Source organism: Mesoplodon bidens, assembly GCF_964165515.1.
Source record: "Mesoplodon bidens genome assembly, chromosome: 19".
Taxonomy (NCBI): Eukaryota; Metazoa; Chordata; class Mammalia; order Artiodactyla; family Ziphiidae; genus Mesoplodon; species Mesoplodon bidens.
In genome coordinates this window covers 45,984,958-46,008,113 of record NC_138179.1, presented here as the reverse complement: position 1 = coordinate 46,008,113, position 23,156 = coordinate 45,984,958, and the positions used below count along the sequence as shown (strand labels likewise).

Below are 23,156 nucleotides of genomic sequence, written 5' to 3'. Positions count from 1 at the left end.
TCCTAGTGTGTGGAAACCTTTCCTCCTTCACGGCTCCCTCCCACTGGTGCAGATCCCATCCCTATCCTTTTGTCTCTGTTTATTCTTTTTTCTTTTGCCCTACCCAGGTATGTGGGGAGTTTCTTGCCTTTTCGGGGTCTGAGGTCGTCTGCCAGTGTTCAGTAGGTGTTCTGTAGGAGTTGTTCCACGTGTAGCTGTATTTCTGGTGTATCTTCATATTAATTTTGTATCCTGCAATTTTACTGAATTCACTGGTGAGCTCTGGTAGTTTTCTGGTGGCTTCTTGAGGATTTTCTATATGTAGTATCATGTCATCTGCAAACAGTGACGGTTTTACTTCTTTCCAATTTAGATTCCTTTTATTTTTTTTCTTGTCTGATTGCTGTGGCTAGGACTTTCAATTCTGTGTTGCATAAACGTGGAGAGAGAGGGCATCCTTGTCTTGTTCCTGATCTTAGTGAAAATGCTTTTGGCTTTTCACCATTGAGTATGATGTTAACTGTGGGTTTCTCACATATGGCCTTTATTATGTTGAGATATGTTCCCTTTATGCCCACTTTCTGGAGAGTTTTTATCATAAATGGGTGTTGAATTTTGTCAAAAGCTTTTTCTGCATCTGTTAAGATGATCCTTTGATTTTTATTCTTTCAGTTTGTTAATGTGGTGTATCACATTAACAAATTTGCAGATTCTGAAAACCTTTGCATCCCTGGGATAAATTCCACTTGATCATGGTGTAGGATCCTTTTAATGCATTGTTGGATTCGGTTTGCTAATATTTCATTGAGAATTTTTGCATCTGTGTTCACCAGTGATTTGGGCCTGTAATTTTCTTTTTTTTGTGATATCTTTGTCTGGTTTTGGTATCAGAGTGATGCTGGCCTCATTGAGTGAGTTCGGAAGTGTTCCATCCTCTGCAATTTTTTGGAATAGTTTGAGAAGATTAGGTGTTAACTCTTCTCTACATGTTTGGTAGAATTCAGCTGTGAAGCCATCTGGTCCTGGACTTTTGTTTGTTGAGAGTTTTTAAATTAGTGATTCAGTTTCATTACTGGTAATTGGTCTGTTCATATTTTCTATTTCTTCCTGGTTCAGTCTTGGGAGATTGTACATTTCTAAGAATTTGTCCTTTTCTTCTAGGTTGTCCATTTTATTGGCATCTAGTTGTTTGTAGTAGTCTCTTATGATCTCTTGTATTTCTTTGGTGCTGGTTGTAACTTCTCTTTTTTCCTTTCTGATTTTATTGATTTGGACCTTCTCTCTTTTTTTCTTGATGAGTCTGGCTAAAGGTTTATCAATTTTGTTTGTTTTTTCAAAGAACCAATTCTTAGTTTCATTGATCTTTTCTACTGTTTTTTTAGTCTCTATTTTATCTGTTTCTGCTTTGACCTTTCTTCTACTAACTTTGGGTTTTGTTTGTGCTTTTTTTAGTCCTTTTAGGTATACGGTTAGGTTGTTTATTTGAGGTTTTTTTGTTTCCTGAGGTAAGCTTGTATCACTAACTTCCCTCTTAGAACTGCATTTGCTGCATCCCATAGATTTTGGATTATTATGTTTTTGTTTTCATTTGTCTCCAGGTATTTTTTTTAATTCCTCTTTGATTTCTTCAGTGATCTATTGATTGTTTAGCAGCATATTGCTTAACCTCTGTGTTTGTGTTTTTTGCTGTTTTTCTTGTAGTTGATTTCTAGCCTCCTAGTGTTGTGGTCAGAAAAGATGCTTGATGTGATTTCAGTTTTCTTAAATTTACTGAGGTTTGGTTTGTGGCCTAGCGTGTGATCTATCCTGGAGAATGTTCCATGTGCACTTGAAAAGAATGTGCATGCTGCTTCCTTTGGATCAAATGTTCTGTATATCTATTAAGCCCATCTGGTCTAATGTGTCATTTAAGGCTAGTGTTTCCCTGTTGATTTTCTGTCTGGATGATCTGCCCATTGATGTAAGTGGGGTGTTAAAGTCCCTTATTATTACTGTGTTACTGTCAGTTTCTTCCTTTATGTCTGTTAATGTTTGCTTTATGTATTGAGGTGCTTGTATATTGGGTGCATATATATTTACAGTTGTTAAGTCTTCTTCTTGGATTGATCCCTTGATCATAATTTAATGTTCTCCTTTTTTTTGTAACAGTCTTTAATGTCTATTTTGTCTAATATGAGTATTGCTACCCCAGTTTTCTTTTGTTTTCCATTTGCAGTGTCTCTGTCTCTTTCCATATATATATGTGATTGTCTTAAGTTGCTGATCTCACTTTTAAATGCATTTTAACAACCTTGCATTTGTACTTTCCTTCCTTTATGATTACTGTTTTTGATATTATATCTTACATCTGATTGTTTTGTGTATCCTTAACTGCTTATCATGGATATAAATGATTTTGCTCCTTTTCTCTTTTAACCTTACTAACTTTGTGTGTGGATGATTTCCTGCCTTTACTGTATGGTTGCCTTTAGCAATGAACTTTTTCATTTTGTGATTTTCACCTTTCTAGTTATGGCCTTTTCTTTTTCACTTAGAGAAGTTCCTTTGACATTTGTTGTAAAGCTAGTTTGGTGATGCTAAACTCTTTTAGCTTTTGCTTGTCTATAAACTTTTTGATCTCTCCATCAAATCTGAATGAGAGCCTTGCTGAGTAGAGTATTCTTGTTTGAAGGTTTTTCCCTTTCATCACTTTAAATATAGCCTGCCACTCCCTTCTGGCCTGCAGAGTTTCTGCTGAAAAGTCAGCTGATAGCCTTGTAGGAGTTCTCTTGTATGTTATTTGTTGCTTTTCCCTTGTTGCTTTTAAAGGTATTTTTAAATTTTTATTTATTTAATTTATTTATTTTTGGCTGCATTGGGTCTTTGTTGCTGCACATGGGCTTTCTCTAGTTGCAGTGAGCAGGGGCTACTCTTTGTTGCACTGTGGTGGCTATTCTTGTTGCAGAGCATGGGTTCTAGGTGCCCAGGCTTCAGGAGTTGTGGCTCGCGGGCTCTGGAGCGCAGGCTCAGTAGTCGTGGCATACGGGCTTAGTTGCTCCGCGGCATGTGGGATCTTCCTGGACCAGGGCTCAAACCCGTGTCCCCTGCATTGGCAGGTGGTTTCTTAACCACTGCGCCGCCAGGGAAGCCCCCCTTGTTGCTTTTAATATTCTCTCTTTACCTTTAATTTTTGCCCTTAGAACTAGAGTGTGTCTTGTAGTATGGGACTTCTCTGTGCTTCCTGGACTTGGCTGTCTGTTTCCCTTCCCAGGTTAGGGAAGTTTTCAGCTATTATGTCTTCGAATGTTATCAACTCCTTTCTCTCTCTCTTATCCTTCTGGAACACTTATAATGCGAGTATTAGTGCACCTGATATTGTCCTAGAGATCTCTTTTTTTTTTTTTTTTTTTTGCGGTACATGGGCCTCTCACTGTTGTGGCCTCTCCCGTTGTGGAGCACAGGCTCCGGATGCGCAGGCTCGGCGGCCATGGCTCACGGGCCCAGCCGCTCCGCGGCATGTGGGACCTTCCCGGACCAGGGCACGAACCCGTGTCCCCTGCATCGGCAGGCGGACTCTCAACCACTGTGCCACCAGGGAAGCCCTGTCCTAGAGATCTCTTAAAGTGTCCTCATTTCTTTTGATTTCTCTTTAATTCGTTCAGCATCAGCGATTTCCACTACCCTGTCTTCTAGCTCACTGATCCATTCCTCTGTATCATTTAGTCTACTTTTAATTCCTTCTAGTGTATTTTTCATTTGTTATTGTATTCTTTATTTCTATCTTCTTGTTCTTTGTATTTTCTAACTCTTCATTAAAAACTTCTAACTTCTCATTCTGTGCATCCATTCTTCTCCTGAGTTCTTTGATCATCTTTATGATCACTACCCTGAACTCCTTCTCCAGTAGATTGCCTATCTCCACTTCACTTAGTTCTTCTTCTGGGGTTTTGTCTTGTACCTTTATCTGGAACATGTTCCTCTGTTGCCTCATTTTGCCTAAGTTGCTGTTTTTATTTGTATGTATCTGGTATGTTGATTATATTTGCCAACTTTGGAGAAGTGGCCTTTTGTTGGAAATGCCCTATGTGTCCCAGCAGTATGTCCTACCTGAGCTATATGCTCTAGGGGATCCCCCTGTGAGGACTGCATGGGTCTTTCTGTTGTGGTGGGCTAACTATGTGGGCAGTCTGGTATGCTTGGTTGGCCCCTGGGCCAGTTGGTTGCCTTGTGCAGAGGCTGCCAGCTGCTGGTTGGCTGGTCATGAGATGGCTAACTGCATAACCACAGGGACCCCCGGGGCTTATACTGGCTCAGTGGTGGGGAGAGTCAGGGTCTAGAAGATTCCAGGGCTGTTTCCTGCCCACTGGTGGGTGAAGCCAGGTCCTGGGTTAGTGCTGGTCTACTGGTGGACAGAGCCAGGTCCTGGTTGCAGAGCCCAGGGTCCCAGAGCTTGTGTTGGATTGCTGGGGGTGGGGAGGGGGGGCGCAGTTCCTGATACAGTTGAGTATGGGGTCTGGGGTGTCGTGAAGCTTGTGTTGGCCTGCTAGTGGGCAGGGCTGTGGCCCAGCTGGTCCCAGCACAGGGTCTGGCCTGCTAATGGGCAGGCTGGGTCCATAAGTTGCAGGACTAGTGTTCTTTCTTTTTTTTTTTTTAATAATTTTTAAAAAATTAATTAATTAATTTGGTTGTTCCAGGTCTTAGTTGAGGCTCACAGGCTCCTTTGTTGAGGCTCACTGGCTTCTTAGTTGCGGCAGGAGGGCTTCCTTAGTTGCAGCTCGCCAGCTTCTTAGTTGTAGCAGGAAGGCTTCCTTAGTTGTGGCATGGAAATTCTTAATTGCAGCATGCATGTGGGATCTAATTCCCTGACAAGGGATCGAACCCGGGCCCCCTGCATTGGGAGTACAGAGTCTTAACCACTGCGCCACCAGGGAAGTCCCGGGACTAGTTTTCTTGAGTTTCATGTCTGTCCCCTGGTGGGAGAAGCTGGTCCAGAGGCTAGAGCAGGCTCCCTGAAGGGCAGGGCCAGGGCCCAGTGGATTCTGGGACTGGTTCATGCCTACTGGTGGCTGAAGCTGGGTCCTGGGCCCTCTGATGGGCAGGTCCGTGTCCCAAGGCTGTATCTGTAGGCTCAGGGGATCTTAAGGCAGCCTGTTTGCTGATGGGTGGGGCTGTGTCCCTACCCAGTTAGTTGCTTGGCCTGATGTGTCCCAGCACTGGCACCTACAGGCTGTTGGGTTGGGGCCATGTCTCGGCGCTAATGAGCTAGAGGTAGGATTCTACAATGATGCTTGCCAGCACCAGGGTCCACATGGTAGAAGGAGCTCCTAAAAATGGCTGCTGCCAGTGTCTGTGTTCCCACGGTGAACTCCAGTTGCCTCTTGCCTCTCCGGGAAGCTCTCTAAGATCAGCAAGTAGGTCTGACCTAGGCTCCTCTCAAATTACAGCTTCTGTCCTGGGTCTCAGTAGATTTTGTGTGTGCCCTTTAAGAATGAAATCTCTATTTCCTGCAGCCCTCTGGGATTCCCAAAAGTAATCTCCAGTGGTCCTCAAAGCCAAATGTTGTGGGAGCTCATCTCCCCGGTGCAGGCCCCCCAGGCTGGGGAGCCTATGTGGGACTCAAGACTTCTCACTCCTTTGGCAGAACCTTTGCAAAGTAATTGTTCTCGTTTGTGGGTCACCCACTGGGGGGGATGGGACTTGACTATATTGCAAGTCTGCCCCTCCTAGCCATCTTATTGTGGTTCGTTCTTTATGTCTTTAGTTGTAGATCTTTTTTGGTAGGGTCCTATCTTTTTCATCGATGATTGTTCTGCAGATGGTTGTGATTTTGGTATGCCCATTAGAGGAGGTGAGCTCAGAGTCTTTCTACTCTGCCATCTTGGCCATCTCGCTTCCTTAAACCTTTTATATAAGTAAGGAGAAACCCCTTCCTAAGCACCTCGTAACAGGATACACAGCAGGATCTCACCATTATGCAAATCTGGACTGCCCCTGGGACCAAGGCACTGCTGCTCTGTGACTCTGAATGGGGGAGGGGGTAATGAGGCCTCTACAAGAATTGGGGTTTGCTTTATAGGTGGCATGAGCCAGATTCCTTATGGAGGAGCCTGGGATGAGAGGCCTTTGGCACTCAGGGCACCCCCCCAATACAGTATTAACGTAGTCACCATACGGTACATTACATCCCTATGACTTACTTATTGTATAAGTGGAAGTTTGTACCTTCTGACCATCTTCACTCATTTGTTCTACTGAAGACCTTTTTTTTTTTTTTTTGGTAAATGAGATGTATTTACTATACAGATACTTAAATAATTGATTTTTTTTTTTTTTTTTTGGCCACACCATGCAGCTTGTGGGATCTCAGTTGCCTGACCAGGAACTGAACCCTGGCCATGGCATTGAAAGCTCAGAATCCCAGCCATTAGGCCACCGGGGAACGCCCTAATTGAAATATTATTAATGCTTACAGTAGAGAAGTTCACAATCTCTGCAATAATAAAACAGTATGTTCTAAAACAGTCTGAAGATCATTGAGAGAAATTTATGTAACTTTCAATTAAAGTTTCCAGATGATAACTAAGCATGAGATTTTAGGAGAAATTCCATCAAAAAGAAAGAGGATATGAAATGGTTATTCAAGGCGCCGAAGAAAAAAATGGACCCAGATAAAAATGAATTAGTCTGTGGTCAAACTGATGACAAATTCAGTATCATGAAAGTGAGGACCAAGTTGTGAATTTTGAACATTATGTCTTAGAGGATATTCATGTGAAATATGAAGCTATGGAGGGAAATTTACATACTTAAAACATTTTGGTATGAAAATGGTCATATTGCACTGGATTGTGGAAAAGGAGAGCACAAAAAGATGTATTTGCAGATTCTTAAAAGACATCAGTTGAGTGTCAAAAATTTGAAAGTACAGTATTCAGGAATAAATTGTGTGGATTTGGGGATCTGTACAAGGTGAATTTTTCTGTATTTAGTGATTTTGTCAGTTGACCGTATCGGTAAACAACAAGTTTTCAGGGTGCATTCTCATACTTTCGAAGTGAGGAATACGTTTACGGTGAAGTCTTTCATTAAACTGAAGAAGGGATAGATAAATAGAAAGTTATTTAGAGAGGGGAAGTCATTACTCCATTTTGTTTATGGGAAGTTTGTGTATTGTAGATTTCCAAGGGAGCAAAGTGGATATTCCCTCAATTTCAGAACTATTTTTAATGTAACCCTCTGTGTACTAACATTATAGAGCTGATTCAAAATATTAAGCGTTTGAAAATTAGACAAAACAATTTGTTTGACCTACAGATCTTTGATTATGGTACCAGCCAAGATCTCTAGTTTAGAGATATACCCGTGCAACAGTCAGCATTTCTGTTACAAGTCTGGCACCTATTTTTCTAAAGCAAAGGAATGAAACATTGTGTAAAACTTTGTTTTTAAGTTATATAATTGATTCTGGGCTACAGAATTACATATTGCTATCTGATAGTTATTAAAAGTAATTGGTATTACAAGCAATCAGACCAACATAGTTCTATGATTATGTCACTTCTGATATTTTTATCCTCAGGGTATTAAACTCGTAGCTTTTAGTCTAATATTCAGCAATAAAAAAGTTTTACTTTAATATTTTCTAGGTGCCCAAGATCCTAATGAAATGCAATCTAAAAAAGCCTCAACGCTACCATGTTCTGACTCACATGAAGAAGTGTTGAACACTCCCTCATCTAGTTTTTTGTCCAAGAGTGGGACGTCCTTTGTTGAAGACAGTGAGTAGTAATGCATTGAGTTCTTGAGACTATTGCTGTGAGTTGGAGACAATAGTTCTTGCGGCAGTTGCTATTAGCCTTTTTACTTTTGTTGCTCTACAATTAATGTGATTCATTTTAGTTTTACGTGACCTCATTTGTAAATGTTTGCTATTAATTATGAACTCGGATTTCTTTGTAAGATGGTCTTTGGTCACATGTTTTGCATCCGCTATTTTATTTAAATCCTCTCCTCTCAAACAGAGACTTTAGGACAATAAGAGTCTGTTACGTTAGGCTGATTAGATATCAGTTGGTGGTCTTCAAATTATAATAACTTGAAAAATATTCTCATTTTGTATTGTCTCTGAGGTTTTCATATGGTTAGTATTATATAAAGTCATTGTTAATGGCCAACTATTTTTATAACATGTGGATGAACCATAATTTATATAGCTATTCTTCAAGCCATTTAGGTTTTTAGTAATTTTTCATTTTTTCTTTTTTTTTTTTTTTTTTTTGCAGTGCGCGGGGCTTTCACTGTCGTGGCCTCTCCCGTTGCGGAGCACAGGCTCCAGACGTGCAGGCTCAGCGGCCATGGCTCACGGGCCCAGCCGCTCTGCGGCATGTGGGATCTTTTCGGACCGGGGCACGAACCCATGTCCCCTGCATCGGCAGGCGGACTCTCAACCACTGCGCCACCAGGGAAGCCCAATTTTTCATTATTTTTAAATAATTTTTTAGGAAGCATTTTTACGATAATAACATTAAAATTACATTCTTCCTGATTTAATTAGGTCCCTACTTGTTTACTGAGGATGAGTCCCTATTTTCATTGTTATTTTGGTGTTTTTTTTTTTTTTTTTTTTTTTTTTGCGGTATGCGGGCCTCTCACTGTTGTGGCCTCTCCCATTGCAGAGCACAGGCTCCGGATGTGCAGGCTCAGCGGCCATGGCTCACGGGCCCAGCCGCTCCGCGGCATATGGGATCTTCCCGGACCGGGGCATGAACCCGTGTCCCCTGCATCGGCAGGTGGACTCTCAACCACTGCGCCACCAGGGAAGCCCCCTGGTGTTTTTTTTTTTTTTAATCAAGTTTAAAATACATTTCTAGGTAATGTGTGTGAACATGTTTGTATAGGGTATGTGTATATGTAACATGATACAGGATATATATATATAAAAAATGGTTTATTTCTTAGAAATGGTTTATTTCTTATTTCTTAGTTCATCTTAATGTCCACTTTGATTTGTCCAACTAGCAGAAATTCCTTCTTTGGATACGATCCCAAATGCTAGGAAGTTAGGGGAGCCTATCCGATCAGCTATTCCTTTACATCCACCTTACCATCCTTCAGAGCCTCGAGCTCCCTGCCCCATAGGAAAAGAATACTTGCGTTCAAGTCACTGCTCCCCTACCATGAATTCTACTGGAGAAGGCACAGCATTTTCTGTGGTAAGTGGAAAATCTTGCTTTCAACTGGTCAGAAGTCTGTAGATTTAAAAACGTCTCTGCTAGAATTGTAGTCAAGGATACTGCACTAATCAGAGCACTGTACTTCTTAAAATTTACCTCTGCATATACCTGTATATTCTTACCCTAGGAAGATAGGGACAGGATGACTATGTAAAAGGGGAAATAGTAAGAGCCAACACATACTGAGTGTTTATTTTGTGCCAGGCACAGTTCTCCCTAATTTGCAGGTATCCAATAAACTTCTTACAGCACAGCTCTCGAGTAGGTACTATTTTTATTTCCCATGGGGAAGCTGAAATAGAGAGTTTAAGAATATTGTCTGAGGTCCCACAGCAATTGTAGAATTAGGATTGGAATTCAAGCATTCTAGTTTCAGAACCCATATTATATGTCTCTAATTGAGTAATTGAAATGTTTTAACATATAGGAAAGTGTCAAAAATAATCTTTCATCCATATTCCTATTATCCAGCATGAACTACTGTTAACATTTTGGCCTATTAACTTCCGCTCTTTTCTTCTTTGAAAATAAAATCCTATTTTATACATTGATCCTGTTCCTATCTTTCTAGCAACAAGAACACTCAGGTATATGCCAAGGGTAAATTTATAAACAATGATACACTCTCATTATTAAAAATTCACACAGGCTGAAAAAGTAGTTAGCATTAGGTGACCATAATTCTAAACATTCTGTGCATCTATTTAGATAGTAGGGTGGATGGATAAAAAGAGAAAAAAGGGATCATAGGATAATGGTTACATTTGGGAAAGGCTTACAGGGATGGTGGAAGGCCTTCTGAGTTGCTGGTAATATTCTTTTTCTCTACCTGGGTTGCAGTTAGGTGGGAATATTGTTTTTCAAATAATTCTTGAGCAGGACATTAACTTCAATTTTAAACGTTTTTTAAAAATATGATTATATTATAATTATTTACTAAAAAGTATTAAATTTAATTTTACTTTAATAGAAGAAAAAGATACTGAAGTGAAATTGAAGAGATTGTTAAACATCAAATGTTTCTTTACCACAAGAAATATCTTCTATAAGATTCCCTCTAAAGTTAAGAAATAAATTGTTTAAAATGTTGTTTATATTCATATTTTGGAGGTTTTGTCTTTTGTTTCAGTTTTGGACAGTTTCTTTTGACTTCTTTTTTTTTTTTTTTTTTTTTTTGTGGTACGCGGGCCTCTCACTGTTGTGGCCTCTCCCGTTGCGGAGCACAGGCTCCGGAAGGCTCTGGACGCGCAGGCTCAGCGGCCATGGCTCACGGGCCCAGCCGCTCCGCGGCATGTGGGATCTTCCTGGACCAGGGCACGAACCTGTGTCCCCTGCATCGGCAGGCAGACTCTCAACCACTGCGCCACCAGGGAGGCCCTCTGTTGACTTCTTGATATGAAAGATAATGACTTTAATACTTTCCACTTGTGATTTGATCATTTTTTCATTGTCCACATGTAGCCATAACCCCTAAATTTTTATATTTGAGAACACCTCACTTGCATTTATATTTGAATGCAATGCTGAGCCATACTTTTTCTTTGAGTACAAGTTTATAGACATTGCTCCATCCTTTGGCATTGGGGATCAATAGAGTGTTTTGACAAATGTGTTTTTAAAAAAAGCAAAACATGGAGAATGAAGGTACCTAGCTTTGTGTCACAGGTCCTCCCTTCCCATCACACCCAAAATGTTCTTTTTGTGTCTTCCTTTTATCTCTTTCAAATCAACTCTCCTCTGTTTTTAATAGGAACCAGATAATAGAGTTTTCTTAACTTCCAAGTTGTCTAAAGATGGCAAACAGGAAATGTATCCAGTTCAGGTCCAAGGCCCTAGGACAAGGAAGCTTCCCAAAGGAAAAAGGTAACATTACTGTAGGCTTCAATGTTTACAGTCTGTCTGCAAAGGGATTTGAAGAGTTAAGGGTATACTCTCCAAATTTTGCTGTGAAGACCAGTATGGAATATTTGGTAAAACATGTATTACAGTAGTTTTGAACTAAGTAATGTACATACACTTGTCTACTTAAATATGTCACAAGGTCACTTTTATTACAGATGTGAAAACAGAGCTGCAGTCTCATCCTGGGATTCACCTTTCTCCCAGAGGGCAGGAAAGAGGTTAACAGAACAAGAATTACATGCAGTATCAGAGAAACTATCTCAGCGCCTCTCTGAACTAGATTGGGCAAGTCTTGTTTTTTAATCTGTATTGAGATTGCCATAGTTGGTGAGCATTTAAGTGATTTTACAATTGAAGGTGAGAGCTAAGCTAAGGTACTAGGAAGTTAGTTGTGTCTTACTTACTGAAAATCTTCCATAAGTCAAGCAGGTAGGACATAGGATGAGAAATTATATCCTAGCCTTTTATAATATAACCAAATTTGGTATAGGTTTATCCAAATTTTTATCGAATTCTATCCATCTATTTATTTATTTATTTGGCTGCATCAGGTCTTAGTTGCGGCATGCGGGATCTTTTATTGAGGTGCACGGGCTCTTCATTGCAGCACGTGGTCTTCTCTAGTTGTGTGTGGGCTCAGTAGTCGCAGCCCGTGGGCTCTCTAGTTGTGGCGTGCGGGCTCCAAAGTGCACAGGCCTCAGTATTTGTGGCACGTGGGCTACAGAGCACACGGGCTCAGTATTTGTGGTACGCAGGCTCTAGAGCACACAGGCTCAGTAGTTTCTGTGTGCAGGCTTAGTTATCCTGTGGCATGTGGGATCTTAGTTCCCCAACCAGGGATTGAACCCGCATCCCCTGTATTGGAAGGCGGATTCTTAACCACTGGACCACCAGGGAAGTCCCAAATTTTTATCGAATTCTGATGAAAACTAAATTTAGTGTAAATGATTATATTAAACCGTATATCTTTAGATACATCTGTATTGTTTCCCTTTGTAACTAAAGACACATTTGGTATAAAATTAGATGGATCTCTGATTTTCACAAAATACTGTAGTTTGGGGGTATCATTGAATAAATATATTAAATCCCTATGTGACTTACTCTTAAGTTTATTGAAACTGAATAGTCCATGGCACTGATATATATATATCCTTTAGAAACTATGCATAAGCATCTGAAAATTTGTGTCTAAACTTGGGCTTAATTTTCTGAGAAAACTTTTTAAAGGTTATATCTGTCTAATCTTTCCAACTTGCATTCTGCTGAAGTCAATGAAAGATGTTAAAAAGAATTTTCTTGACAGATGTTAAAAAGTGCCCTGGGTGATCGATTTAAAGAAAAGACCAGCTTTGAAGAGGAGGATGTTGGAAATGAAGAGGTGGAAAGTGGAAATGATGAGACACTGTCTCAGCATAGTGACAGCATCGTGGAGTACGGGCCAAAGAAGCAAAGGCCAGGTGCCTACCTCAGGCCGGGTTAAGGGCGTCCCCAGAAGCCACTTAGCTACTCTGATCTGAGGCTTTCTTTCTAAAATATTTCAGAAATATGTGAAAGCATCAAAAATAAGATCAAATACCTGTATCTCCATCTAGAAGTAGCAGATGTTAACAGTTATATTTTGCTTTACACTTCTTGTGTTTAAGAAATAAAGAGTTAAAATCTCTTCTCTCCTCCCCACATTCTTTTTCTTTACCTCAAAGGAATTACTGTCTCAAAGTTGGTATCTTTTCTTCATATCTCTGTTTTTATTTATTTTTAATTTTTATTTTTTCCAGGTTTATTGAGATATAATTAACATACAACATTGTATCATTTAAGGTGTACAACATAATGATTTGATATATATGTATATTGCAGAATGATTACCACAGTAAGTTTAGGTAACATCTATTACTTCACATACTTTCAGTTTTTTTTATGTGATGATAACTTTTTTTTTTTTTGGCTGTGTTGGGTCTTCGTTTCTGCGCGAGGGCTTTCTCTAGTTGTGGCAAGCGGGGGCCACTCTTCATCACAGTGCGCACGCGGGCCTCTCACTATCGCGGCCTCTCTTGTTGCGGAGCACAGGCTCCAGACGCGCATGTTCAGTAGTTGTGGCTCACGGGCCCAGTTGCTCCGCGGCATGTGGGATCCTCCCAGACCAGGGCTCAAACCCGTGTCCCCTGCGTTGGCAGGCAACCACTGTGCCACCAGGGAAGCCCTGATGATAACTTTTAAGATGTAATCTCTGAGCAACTTTCAAATACACAATTAATTGTAGTCACCATACTGTACATTATATTCTGAGAACTTATAACTCTAAGTTCTACCTTTTGAACAACTTCACACATTTCACCCATCGTTCATACCCCCTACCTCTGGCAACCACCACTCTGTTCTTCTCTGTATTTTATGCATTTGATTTTTTAAAATTCCACATATAAGTAGTATCATAGACTATTTGTCTTTGTCTGACTCATTTCACTTAGCATAATGCCCTTAAGGATGATTCATGTTGTGAAAATGGAAGAATTTCCTTTTTTGTGGCAGAATAATATTCCATTGTGTATATATCACATTTTCTTTATCCATTGACTGAACACTGCATTGTTTGCATGTCTTTGCTGTTGTAAATAATGCTTCAGTGAACATGGAGATGCAGCTATCTTTTTTTTTTATTAGTTTCTGCTTTATAACAAAGTGAATCAGTCATACATATACATCTGTTCCCACATCCCTTCCCTCTTGCGTCTCCCTCCCACCCACCCTCCCTATCCCACACCTCCAGGTGGTCATAAAGCACTGAGCTGATCTCCCTGTGCTATGCGGCTGCTTCCCACTAGCTATCTACCTTACGTTTGGTAGTGTATATATGTCCATGCCTCTCTCTCCCTTTGTCACAGCTTACCCTTCCCCCTCCCCATATCTTCAAGTCCATTCTCAAGTAGGTCTGTGTCTTTATTCCTGTTTTACCCCTAGGTTCTTCATGACATTTTTTTTTCTTAAATTCCATATATATGTGTTAGCATACAGTATTTGTCTTTCTCTTTCTGACTTACTTCACTCTGTATGACAGACTCTAGGTCTATCCACCTCATTACAAATAGCTCAGTTTCATTTCTTTTTATGGCTGAGTAATATTCCATTGTATATATGTGCCACATCTTTATCCATTCATCCGATGATGGACACTTACGTTGTATCCACCTCCGGGCTATTGTGAATAGAGCTGCAGTGAACATTTTGGTACATGTCTCTTTTTGAATTATGGTTTTCTCAGGGTATATGCCTAGTAGTGGGATTGCTGGGTCATATGGTAGTTCTATTTTTAGTTTTTTAAGGAACCTCCATACTGTTCTCCATAGTGGCTGTACCAATTCACATTCCCACCAGCAGTGCAAGAGTGTTCCCTTTTCTCCACACCCTCTCCAGCATTTATTGTTTCTAGATTTTTTGATGATGGCCATTCTGACTGGTGTGAGATGATATTTCATTGTAGTTTTAATTTGCATTTCTCTAATGATTAAAGATGTTGAGCATTCTTTCATGTGTTTGTTGGCAGTCTGTATATCTTCTTTGGAGAAATGCCTATTTAAGTCTTCTGCCCATTTTTGGATTGGGTTGTTTGTTTTTTTGCTATTGAGCTGCATGAGCTTCTTATAAATTTTGGAGATTAATCCTTTGTCAGTTGCTTCATATGCAAATATTTTCTCCCATTCTGAGGGTTGTCTTTTGGTCTTGTTTATGGTTTCCTTTGCTGTGCAAAAGCTTTGAAGTTTCATTAGGTCCCACTTGTTTATCTTTGTTTTTATTTCCATTTCTCTAGCAGGTGGGTCCAAAAGGATCTTGCTGTGATTTATGTCATACAGTGTTCTGCCTGTGTTTTCCTCTAAGAGTTTGATAGTGTCTGGCCTTACATTTAGGTCTTTAATCCATTTTGAGCTTATTTTTGTGTATGGTGTTAAGGAGTGATCTAATCTCATACTTTTACATGTCCCTGTCCAGTTTTCCCAGCACCACTTATTGAAGAGGCTGTCCTTTCTCCACTGTACATTCCTGCCTCCTTTATCAAAGATAAGTTGACCATATGTGCGTGGGTTTATCTCTGGGCTTTCTATTCTGTTCCATTGATCTATTTTTCTGTTTTTGTGCCAGTACCACACTGACTTGATTACTGTAGCTTTGTAGTATAGTCTGAAGTCAGGGAGCCTGATTCCTCCAGCTCCGTTTTTCGTTCTCAAGATTGCTTTGGCTATTCGGAGTCTTTTGTTTTTCCAAACAAATTGTGAAATTTTTTGTTCTAGTTCTGTGAAAAATGCCAGTGGTAGTTTGATACGGATTGCATTGAATCTGTAGATTGCTTTGGGTAGTAGAGTCATTTTCACAATGTTGATTCTTCCAATCCAGGGACATGGTATATCTCTCCATCTATTTGTATCATCTTTAATTTCTTTCATCAGAGTCTTATAATTTTCTGCATACAGGTCTTTTGTCTCCTTAGGTAGGTTTATTCCTAGATATTTTATTCTTTTTGTTGCTATGGTAAATGGGAGTGTTTTCTTGATTTCACTTTCAGATTTTTCATCATTAGTGTACAGGAATGCCAGAGATTTCTGTGCATTAATTTTGTATTCTGCTACTTTACCAAATTCATTGATTAGCTCTAGTAGTTTTCTGGTAGCATCTTTAGGATTCTCTATGTATAGTATCATGTCATCTGCAAACAGTGACAGGTTTACTACTTCTTTTCCAATTTGGATTCCTTTTATTTCCTTTTCTTCTCTGATTGCTGTGGCTAAAACTTCCAAAACTAAGTTGAATAAGAGTGGTGAGAGTCGGCAGCCTTGTCTCGTTCCTGATCTTAGTGGAAATGGTTTCAGTTTTTCACCATTGAGGACGATGTTGGCTGTGGGTTTGTCATATATGGCCTTTATTATGTTGAGGAAAGGTCCCTCTACGCCTACTTTCTGCAGGGTTTTTATCATAAATGGGTGTTGAATTTTGTTGAAAGCTTTCTCTGCATCTATTGAGATGATCATACGGTTTTTATCCTTCAATTTGTTAATATGGTGTATCACATTGATTGAATTGCGTATATTGAAGAATCCTTGCATTCCTGGAATAAATCCCACTTGATCATGGTGTATGATCCTTTTAATGTGCTGTTGGATTCTGTTTGCTAGTATTTTGTTGAGGATTTTTGCATCTATGTTCATCAGTGATATTGGCCTGTAGTTTTCTTTCTTTGTGACATCCTTGTCTGGTTTGGGTATCAAGGTGATGGTGGCCTCGTAGAAAGAGTTTGGGGGTGTTCCTCCCTCTGCTATATTTTGGAAGAGTTTGAGAAGGATAGGTGTTAGCTCTTCTCTAAATGTTTGATAGAATTCACCTGTGAAGCCATCTGGTCCTGGGCTTTTGTTTGTTGGAAGATTTTTAATCACAGTTTCAATTTCAGTACTTGTGATTGGTCTGTTCATGTTTTCTATTTCTTCCTGGTTCAGTCTTGGGAGATTTTACCTTTCTAAGAATTTGTCCATTTCTTCCAGGTTGTCCATTTTATTGGCATAGAGTTGCTTGTAGTAATCTCTCATGATCTTTTGTATTTCTGCAGTGTCAGTTGTTACTTCTCCTTTTTCATTTCTAATTCTATTGATTTGAGTCTTCTCCCTTTTTTTCTTGATGAGTCTGGCTAATGGTTTATCAATTTTGTTTATCTTCTCAAAGAACCAGCTTTTAGTTTTATTGATCTTTACTATCGTTTCCTTCATTTCTTTTTCATTTATTTCTGATCTGATCTTTATGATTTCTTTCCTTCTGCTAACTTTGGGGGGTTTTTGTTCTTCTTTCTCTAATTGCTTTAGGTGCAGGGTCAGGTTGTTTACTTGAGATGTTTCCTGTTTTTTAAGGTGGGATTGTATTGCTATAAACTTCCCTCTTAGAACTGCTTTTGCTGCATTCCATAGGTTTTGGGTCGTCGTGTCTCCATTGTCCTTTGTTTCTAGGTATTTTTTAATTTCCTCTTTGATTTCTTCAGTGATCACTTCGTTATTAAGCAGTGTATTGTTTAGCCTCCATGTGTTTGTATTTTTTACAGATCTTTTCCTGTAATTGATATCTAGTCTCATAGCCTTGTGGTCGGAAAAGATACTTGATACAATTTCAATTTTCTTAAATTTACCAAGGCTTGATTTGTGACCCAAGATACGATCTATCCTGGAGAATGTTCAATGAGCACTTGAGAAAAATGTGTATTCTATTGGTTTTGGATGGAATGTCCTATAAATATCAATTAAGTCCATCTTGTTTAATGTATCATTTAAAGCTTGTGTTTCCTTATTTATTTTCATTTTGGATGGTCTGTCCATTGGTGAAAGTGGGGTGTTAAAGTCCCCTACTATGAATGTGTTACTGTCAATTTCCCCTTTTATGGCTGTTAGTATTTGCCTTATGTATTGAGGTGCTCCTATGTTTGGTGCATAACTATTTACAATTGTTATATCTTCTTGGATCGATCCCTTGATCATTATATAGTGTCCTTCTTTGTCTCTTCTAATAGTCTTTATTTTAAAGTCTATTTTGTCTGATACGAGAATTGCTACTCCAGCTTTCTTTTGATTTCCATTTGCATGGAATATCTTTTTCCAGCCCCTCACTTTCAGTCTGTATATGTCTCTAGGTCTGAAGTGGGTCTCTTGTAGCAGCATATATATGGGTCTTGTTTTTGTATCCATTCAGCCAATCTGTGTCTTTTGGTGGGAGCATTTAGTCCATTTACATTTAAGGTAATTATTGATATGTATGTTCCTATTCCCATTTTCTTAATTGTTTTGGGTTCGTCATTGTAGGTCTTTTCCTTCTGTTGTGTTTCTTGCCTAGAGAAGTTCCTTTAGCATTTGTTGTAAAGCTGGTTTGTTGGTGCTGAACTCTCTCAGCTTTTGCTTGTCTGTAAACATTTTAATTTCTCCATCAAATCTGAATGAGATCCTTGCTGGGTAGAGTAATCTTGGTTGCAGGTTTTTCTCCTTCATCACTTTAAATATGTCCTGCCACTCCCTTCTGACTTGTAGAGTTTCTGCTGAGAGATCAGCTGTTAACCTGATGGGGATTCCCTTGTGTGTTATTTGTTGTTTTTCTCTTGCTGCTTTTAGTATGATTTCTTTGTATTTAATTTTTGACAGTTTGATTAATATGTGTCTTGGCATATTTCTCCTTGGATTTATTCTGTATGGGACTCTCTGTGCCTCCTGGACTTGATTAACTATTTCCTTTCCCATATTAGGGAAGTTTTCAACTATAATCTCTTCAAGTGTTTTCTCAGTCCCTTTCATTTTTTCTTCTTCTTCTGGAACCCCCTATAATTTGAATGTTGGTGTGTTTAATGTTGTCCCAGAGGTCTCTGAGACTATCCTCAGTTCTTTTCATTCTTTTTTCTTTATTTTGCTCTGCAGCAGTTATTTCCACTATTTTATCTTCCACCTCACTTATCTGTTCTTCTGCCTCAGTTATTCTGCTATTGATCCCATCTAGAGTATTTTTCATTTCATTTATTGTGTTTTTAATTGATGCTTGATTCATCTTTAGTTTTTCTAGGTCCTTGTTAACTGTTTCTTGCATTTTGTCTATTTCCAGGATTTTGGATCATCTTTACTATCATTATTCTGAATTGTTTTTCAGGTAGACTGCCTATTACCTCTTCATTTGTTAGGTCTGGTAGGTTTTTATCTCACTCCTTCACCTGCTGTGTGTTTTTCTGTCTTCTCATTTTGCTTATCTTACTGTGTTTGGGGTCTCCTTTTTGCAGGCTGCAGGTTTGTAGTTCCCGTTGTTTTTGGTGTCTGTCCCCAGTGGCTAAGGTTGGTTCAGTGGGTTGTGTAGGCTTCCTGGTTGGGGGGACTAGTGCCTGTGTTCTGGTGGATGAGGCTCGATCTTGTCTTTCTGATGGACAGGTCCACGTCCAGTGGTGTGTTTTGGGGTGCCTGTGGCCTTATTATGTTTTTAGACAGCCTCTCTGCTAATGGGTGGGGTTGTGTTCCTGTCTTGCTTGTTGCTTGGCATAGGGTGACCAGCACTGTAGCTTGCTGGTCGTTGACTGAAGCTGGGTGCTGGTGTTGAGATGGAGATCTCTGAGAGATTTTCGCCGCTTGATATTACGTGGAGCTGGGAGGTCTCTTGTGGACCCGTGTCCTGAAGTTGGCTCTCCCACTTCAGAGGCACAGCACTGACTCCTGGCTGCGGCACCAAGAGCCTTTCATCTACCCGGCTCAGAATAAAAGGGAGAAAAAGTAGAAAGAAAGAATTAGTAGAAGAAAGAAAGAGAGAAAAAAAAGAAGGAAAGAAAGGAAGGAAGGAAGGAAAGAAAGAAAGGAGGGAGGGAGGAAGGAAAGAAAAAGGAAGAAAGAAGGGAGGAAGGAAGGAAAGAAAGAAAGATAGGGAGAGAGGGAGGAAGGAAAGAAAGGGGCGGAAGGAGGAAGGGAGGAAGGGAAGGTAGGATAAAAAGAAGATAAAGTAAAATAGAATAAAGTATGATAAAATATAGTAGCGTTATTAAAATAAAAAAGTAATTATTAAAAAAAATTTTTTAAAAACAACAACAAAAAAAACGGATGGATAGAACCCTGGGACAAATGGTGGAAGCAAAGCTATACAGAGAAAATTTCACACAGAAGCATACACATACACATTCACGAAAAGAGAACAGTGGGGAAAAAATCGTAAATCTTGCTCTCAAAGTCCACCTCCTCAATTTGGGATAATTCGTTGTAAAAAGAGGAAAAGGGGAAAAAATCTTAAATCTTGTCCTCAAAGTCCACCTCCTCAATTTGGGATGATTCGTTGTCTATTCATGTATTCCACAGATGCAGGGTATGTCAAGTTGATTGTGGAGCTTTAATCCGCTGCTTCTGAGGCTGCACAGAGAGATTTCCCTGTCTCTTCTTTGTTCTCACAGCTCCCAGGTCTCAGCTTTGGATTTGGCCCCGCCTCTGCGTGTAGGTCACTGGAGGGCGTCTGTTCTTCGCTCAGACAGGACGGGTTTAAAGGAGCCACTGATTCGGGGGCTCTGGCTCACTCAGGCCGAGGGGAGGGAGGGGCGTGGAGGTGGGGCGAGCGTGCGGCAGCAGAGGCTGGCGTGACGTTGCACCAGCCCGAGGCGTGCCGTGCGCTTTCCCGGGGAAGCCGTCCCTGGATCCCGGGACCCTGGCAGTGCAGCTATCTTTTTGAGGTAGTGATTTCGTTTCGCTTCTGGATATATACCCAGAAGTGGAATTGCTGGATAATATGGTAGTTTTATTTTTAATTCTTTCAGGAACCTCCATATTACTTTCCATAATGGCTGCACCATTTACATTCCCACCAAGGATTCGCAAGGGTTACCTTTTCTCTACATCCTTTCCAACACTTGTTATTTCTTGCTTTTTTTGAGGATAGCCATTCCCATAGGTGTGAGTTGATACCTAATTGTGGTTTTGATTTGCATTTCCCTAATCATTAGTGATGTTGAGCACCTTTTCATGTACCTGTTGGCCATTGTATGTCATCTTTGGAAAAATGTCTGTTTAGTTCCTCTGCCTATTTTTTAATCGGATTTTTTTTTCTTTTTGCTGTTGAGTTAATACTTTGAATATTAACCCTTTATCAGATACCTGATTTGCAAATATATTCTCCCATTTGGTAGATTGCCTTTTCATTTTGTTGGTGGTTTTCTTTGCTTTGCGGAAGTTTATTAGTTTTAATAGCCCCACCTCTTTATTTTTGCTTTTGTTGCCTTTACTTTTGGTGTCAAATGCAAAAAATCATTGCCAAGGCCAATGTCAGCCAGGTTAGTGCCTTTTTACTTACTTTTATTTCTTCTAGGAGTTTTATGGCTTCAGGTCTTACGTTCAAGTCTCTTAATTCATTTTGAGTTGATCTTTGTGTTTGGTGTAAGATAGGAGTCCAGTTTCATTATTTTGCATGTGGCTGTCCAGTTTTCCCAACACCATTTATTAAAGAGGCTGTCCTTTCCCCACTGTATATTCTTGGGTCCTTTATCATAAATTAATTGACCATATATTCATGGATTCGTTTTGGGGCTCTCTTTTGTGTTCCATTAAGCTCTGTGTCTGTTTTTTGCCAATATATTGTTTTGATTACTGTAGCTTTGTAATATAGTTTGAAATCAGGAAGTGGGATGGCCTCCAGCTTTGTTCTTTTTTCTCAGGATTGTTTTGGCTATTTGGGGTGTTTGTGGTTCCAAACAAATTATATGATTGTTTGTTCTATTTCTGTGGAAAATGCCATTGGAATTTTCATAGGGTTTGCATTGAGTTTGTAGATCTCTTTGAGGAGTATGCACATTTTAACAGTATTAATTCTTCCAATCCTTGAACACAGATCATCTTTCCATTTATTTGTGTCTTCTTTAATTTCTTTCATCAGTGTCTTATAGTCTTCGGTGTACAGGTCTTTCACCTCCTTGGTTAAATTTATTCCTAGGTATATTATTCTCTTTGAAGCAATTGTAAATGGGATTTTTCCTTAATTTCTCTCTTTATTTTTTTAAAGAGGAGAAAACAAAAGTTTAGTAACACATATATATGGGAGAGACCTAGGAAAACTGAGTAACTCCAGTTTCTTTGATAGTTTGTTATTGTATAGAATTGCAACTATTTTTGTACAGTTGACTTTTGAACAATGTGGATTTGAACTGTGCAGGTCCACTTATACATAGATTTTTTTCAGTAAATACGTACTATACTGCTACATCATCAGTGCCAGTTGAGTCCATGGATGCAGAACTGTGGATATGGAGCACTATCTGTAAAGTTATACTCGGATTTTTGGCTGCGTGGAGTCAGTGCCCTAAGGAACAACTGTATATTGAGTTTGTAACCTGCAGTTTTACGAAATTCGTTGATTAGTTCTAACAGTTTTGGTGGCTTCTTTAGGGTTTTTTGTATATAATATGATGTCATCTGTAAAGAGTTATATTTCTTCATTTCTGATCTGGATGTCTTTTATTTCTTTTTCTTGCCTAATTGCTCTGTCTAGGACTTGTAGTACTATGTTGAATAAAAGCAGGCATCCTTGTCTTGTTTCTGATCTTAGAGGAACTACTTTCAGCTTTTCACTGTTGAATACGTTAGCTATGGGCTTGTCATATATGGCATTTATTATGTTGAGGTACACTCCTTCTATACCCAGTTGAAAGTTTTTTAAAATGAATGGATGTTGAATTTTGTTAAATGCTTTTTATTTATTTATTGAGATGATAATATGATTTTTATCTTTTGTTAATGTGTACACAGTGACGGATTTGTGAATGCTGAACCATCCTTGCATTTCTGGAATAAATCCCACTTGATCATGGTGCATGATACTTGTAGTGTACTGTTGAATTCATTTGCTAATATTTTGTTGAGGATTTTTGCATCTGTGTTCATCAGGGATATTGGTCTGTAATTCTTTGTGGCGTCCTGTCTGGTTTTGATTTTAGGGTAATGTTGGCCTTGTAAAATGAGTTTGGAAGTGTTTCTTCTTCTGTGTTTTGGAAAGGTTTGAGAAGGATTAGTATTAATTCTTTAAATGTTTGGTAGAATTCACCAGTGAAGCCATCTGGTCCTTGACTTTTTTTTAAAATTTTTATTTTATATTGGAGTATAGTTGATTAACAATGTTGCATTAGTTTCAGGTGTACAGCAAAGTGATTCAGTTATACATATATCCATTCTTTTTCAGATTCTTTTCCCATATAGGTTATTACAGAATATTGAGTAGAGTTCCCTGTGCTGTACAGTAGGTCCCTGTTGGTTATGTATCTTTTTTTTTCCCCCGGTACGTGGGCCTCTCACTGCTGCGGCCTCTCCCACTGCGGAGCACAGGCTCTGGACGCACAGGCCCAGCGGCCATGGCTTACGGGCCCAGCCGCTCCATGGCATGTGGGATCCTCCCAGACCAGGGCACGAACCCATGTCCCCTGCATCGGCAGGCGGACTCTCAACCACTGTGCCACCAGGGAAGCCCGGTTATGTATCTTAAATAAAGCAGTGTGTACATGTCAATCCCAAACTCCCAATCTATCCCTCCCCTCGACCCTTCCCCCTG

At 39.6% G+C, this 23,156-nt stretch overlaps 1 protein-coding gene across 6 annotated transcripts in view; it reads left to right on the top strand.

The window, feature by feature from the left end:
* CEP95 (centrosomal protein 95) overlaps window positions 1-23,156 on the top strand; it is a 66,069-nt gene that overhangs the window by 23,399 nt on the left and 19,514 nt on the right. For 4 of the 6 annotated variants that reach the window (XM_081219726.1, XM_081219724.1, XM_081219725.1 and 1 more), the window contains 5 exons: window positions 7,605-7,736; window positions 8,977-9,170; window positions 10,942-11,054; window positions 11,249-11,378; window positions 12,400-12,553. In XM_081219726.1, coding sequence (XP_081075852.1) covers window positions 7,605-7,736; window positions 8,977-9,170; window positions 10,942-11,054; window positions 11,249-11,378; window positions 12,400-12,553 — 723 coding nt within the window. The remainder of the gene's footprint in view (window positions 1-7,604; window positions 7,737-8,976; window positions 9,171-10,941; window positions 11,055-11,248; window positions 11,379-12,399; window positions 12,554-23,156) is intronic. The other 2 variants (XM_081219723.1, XM_081219722.1) reach the window with 2 other exon arrangements.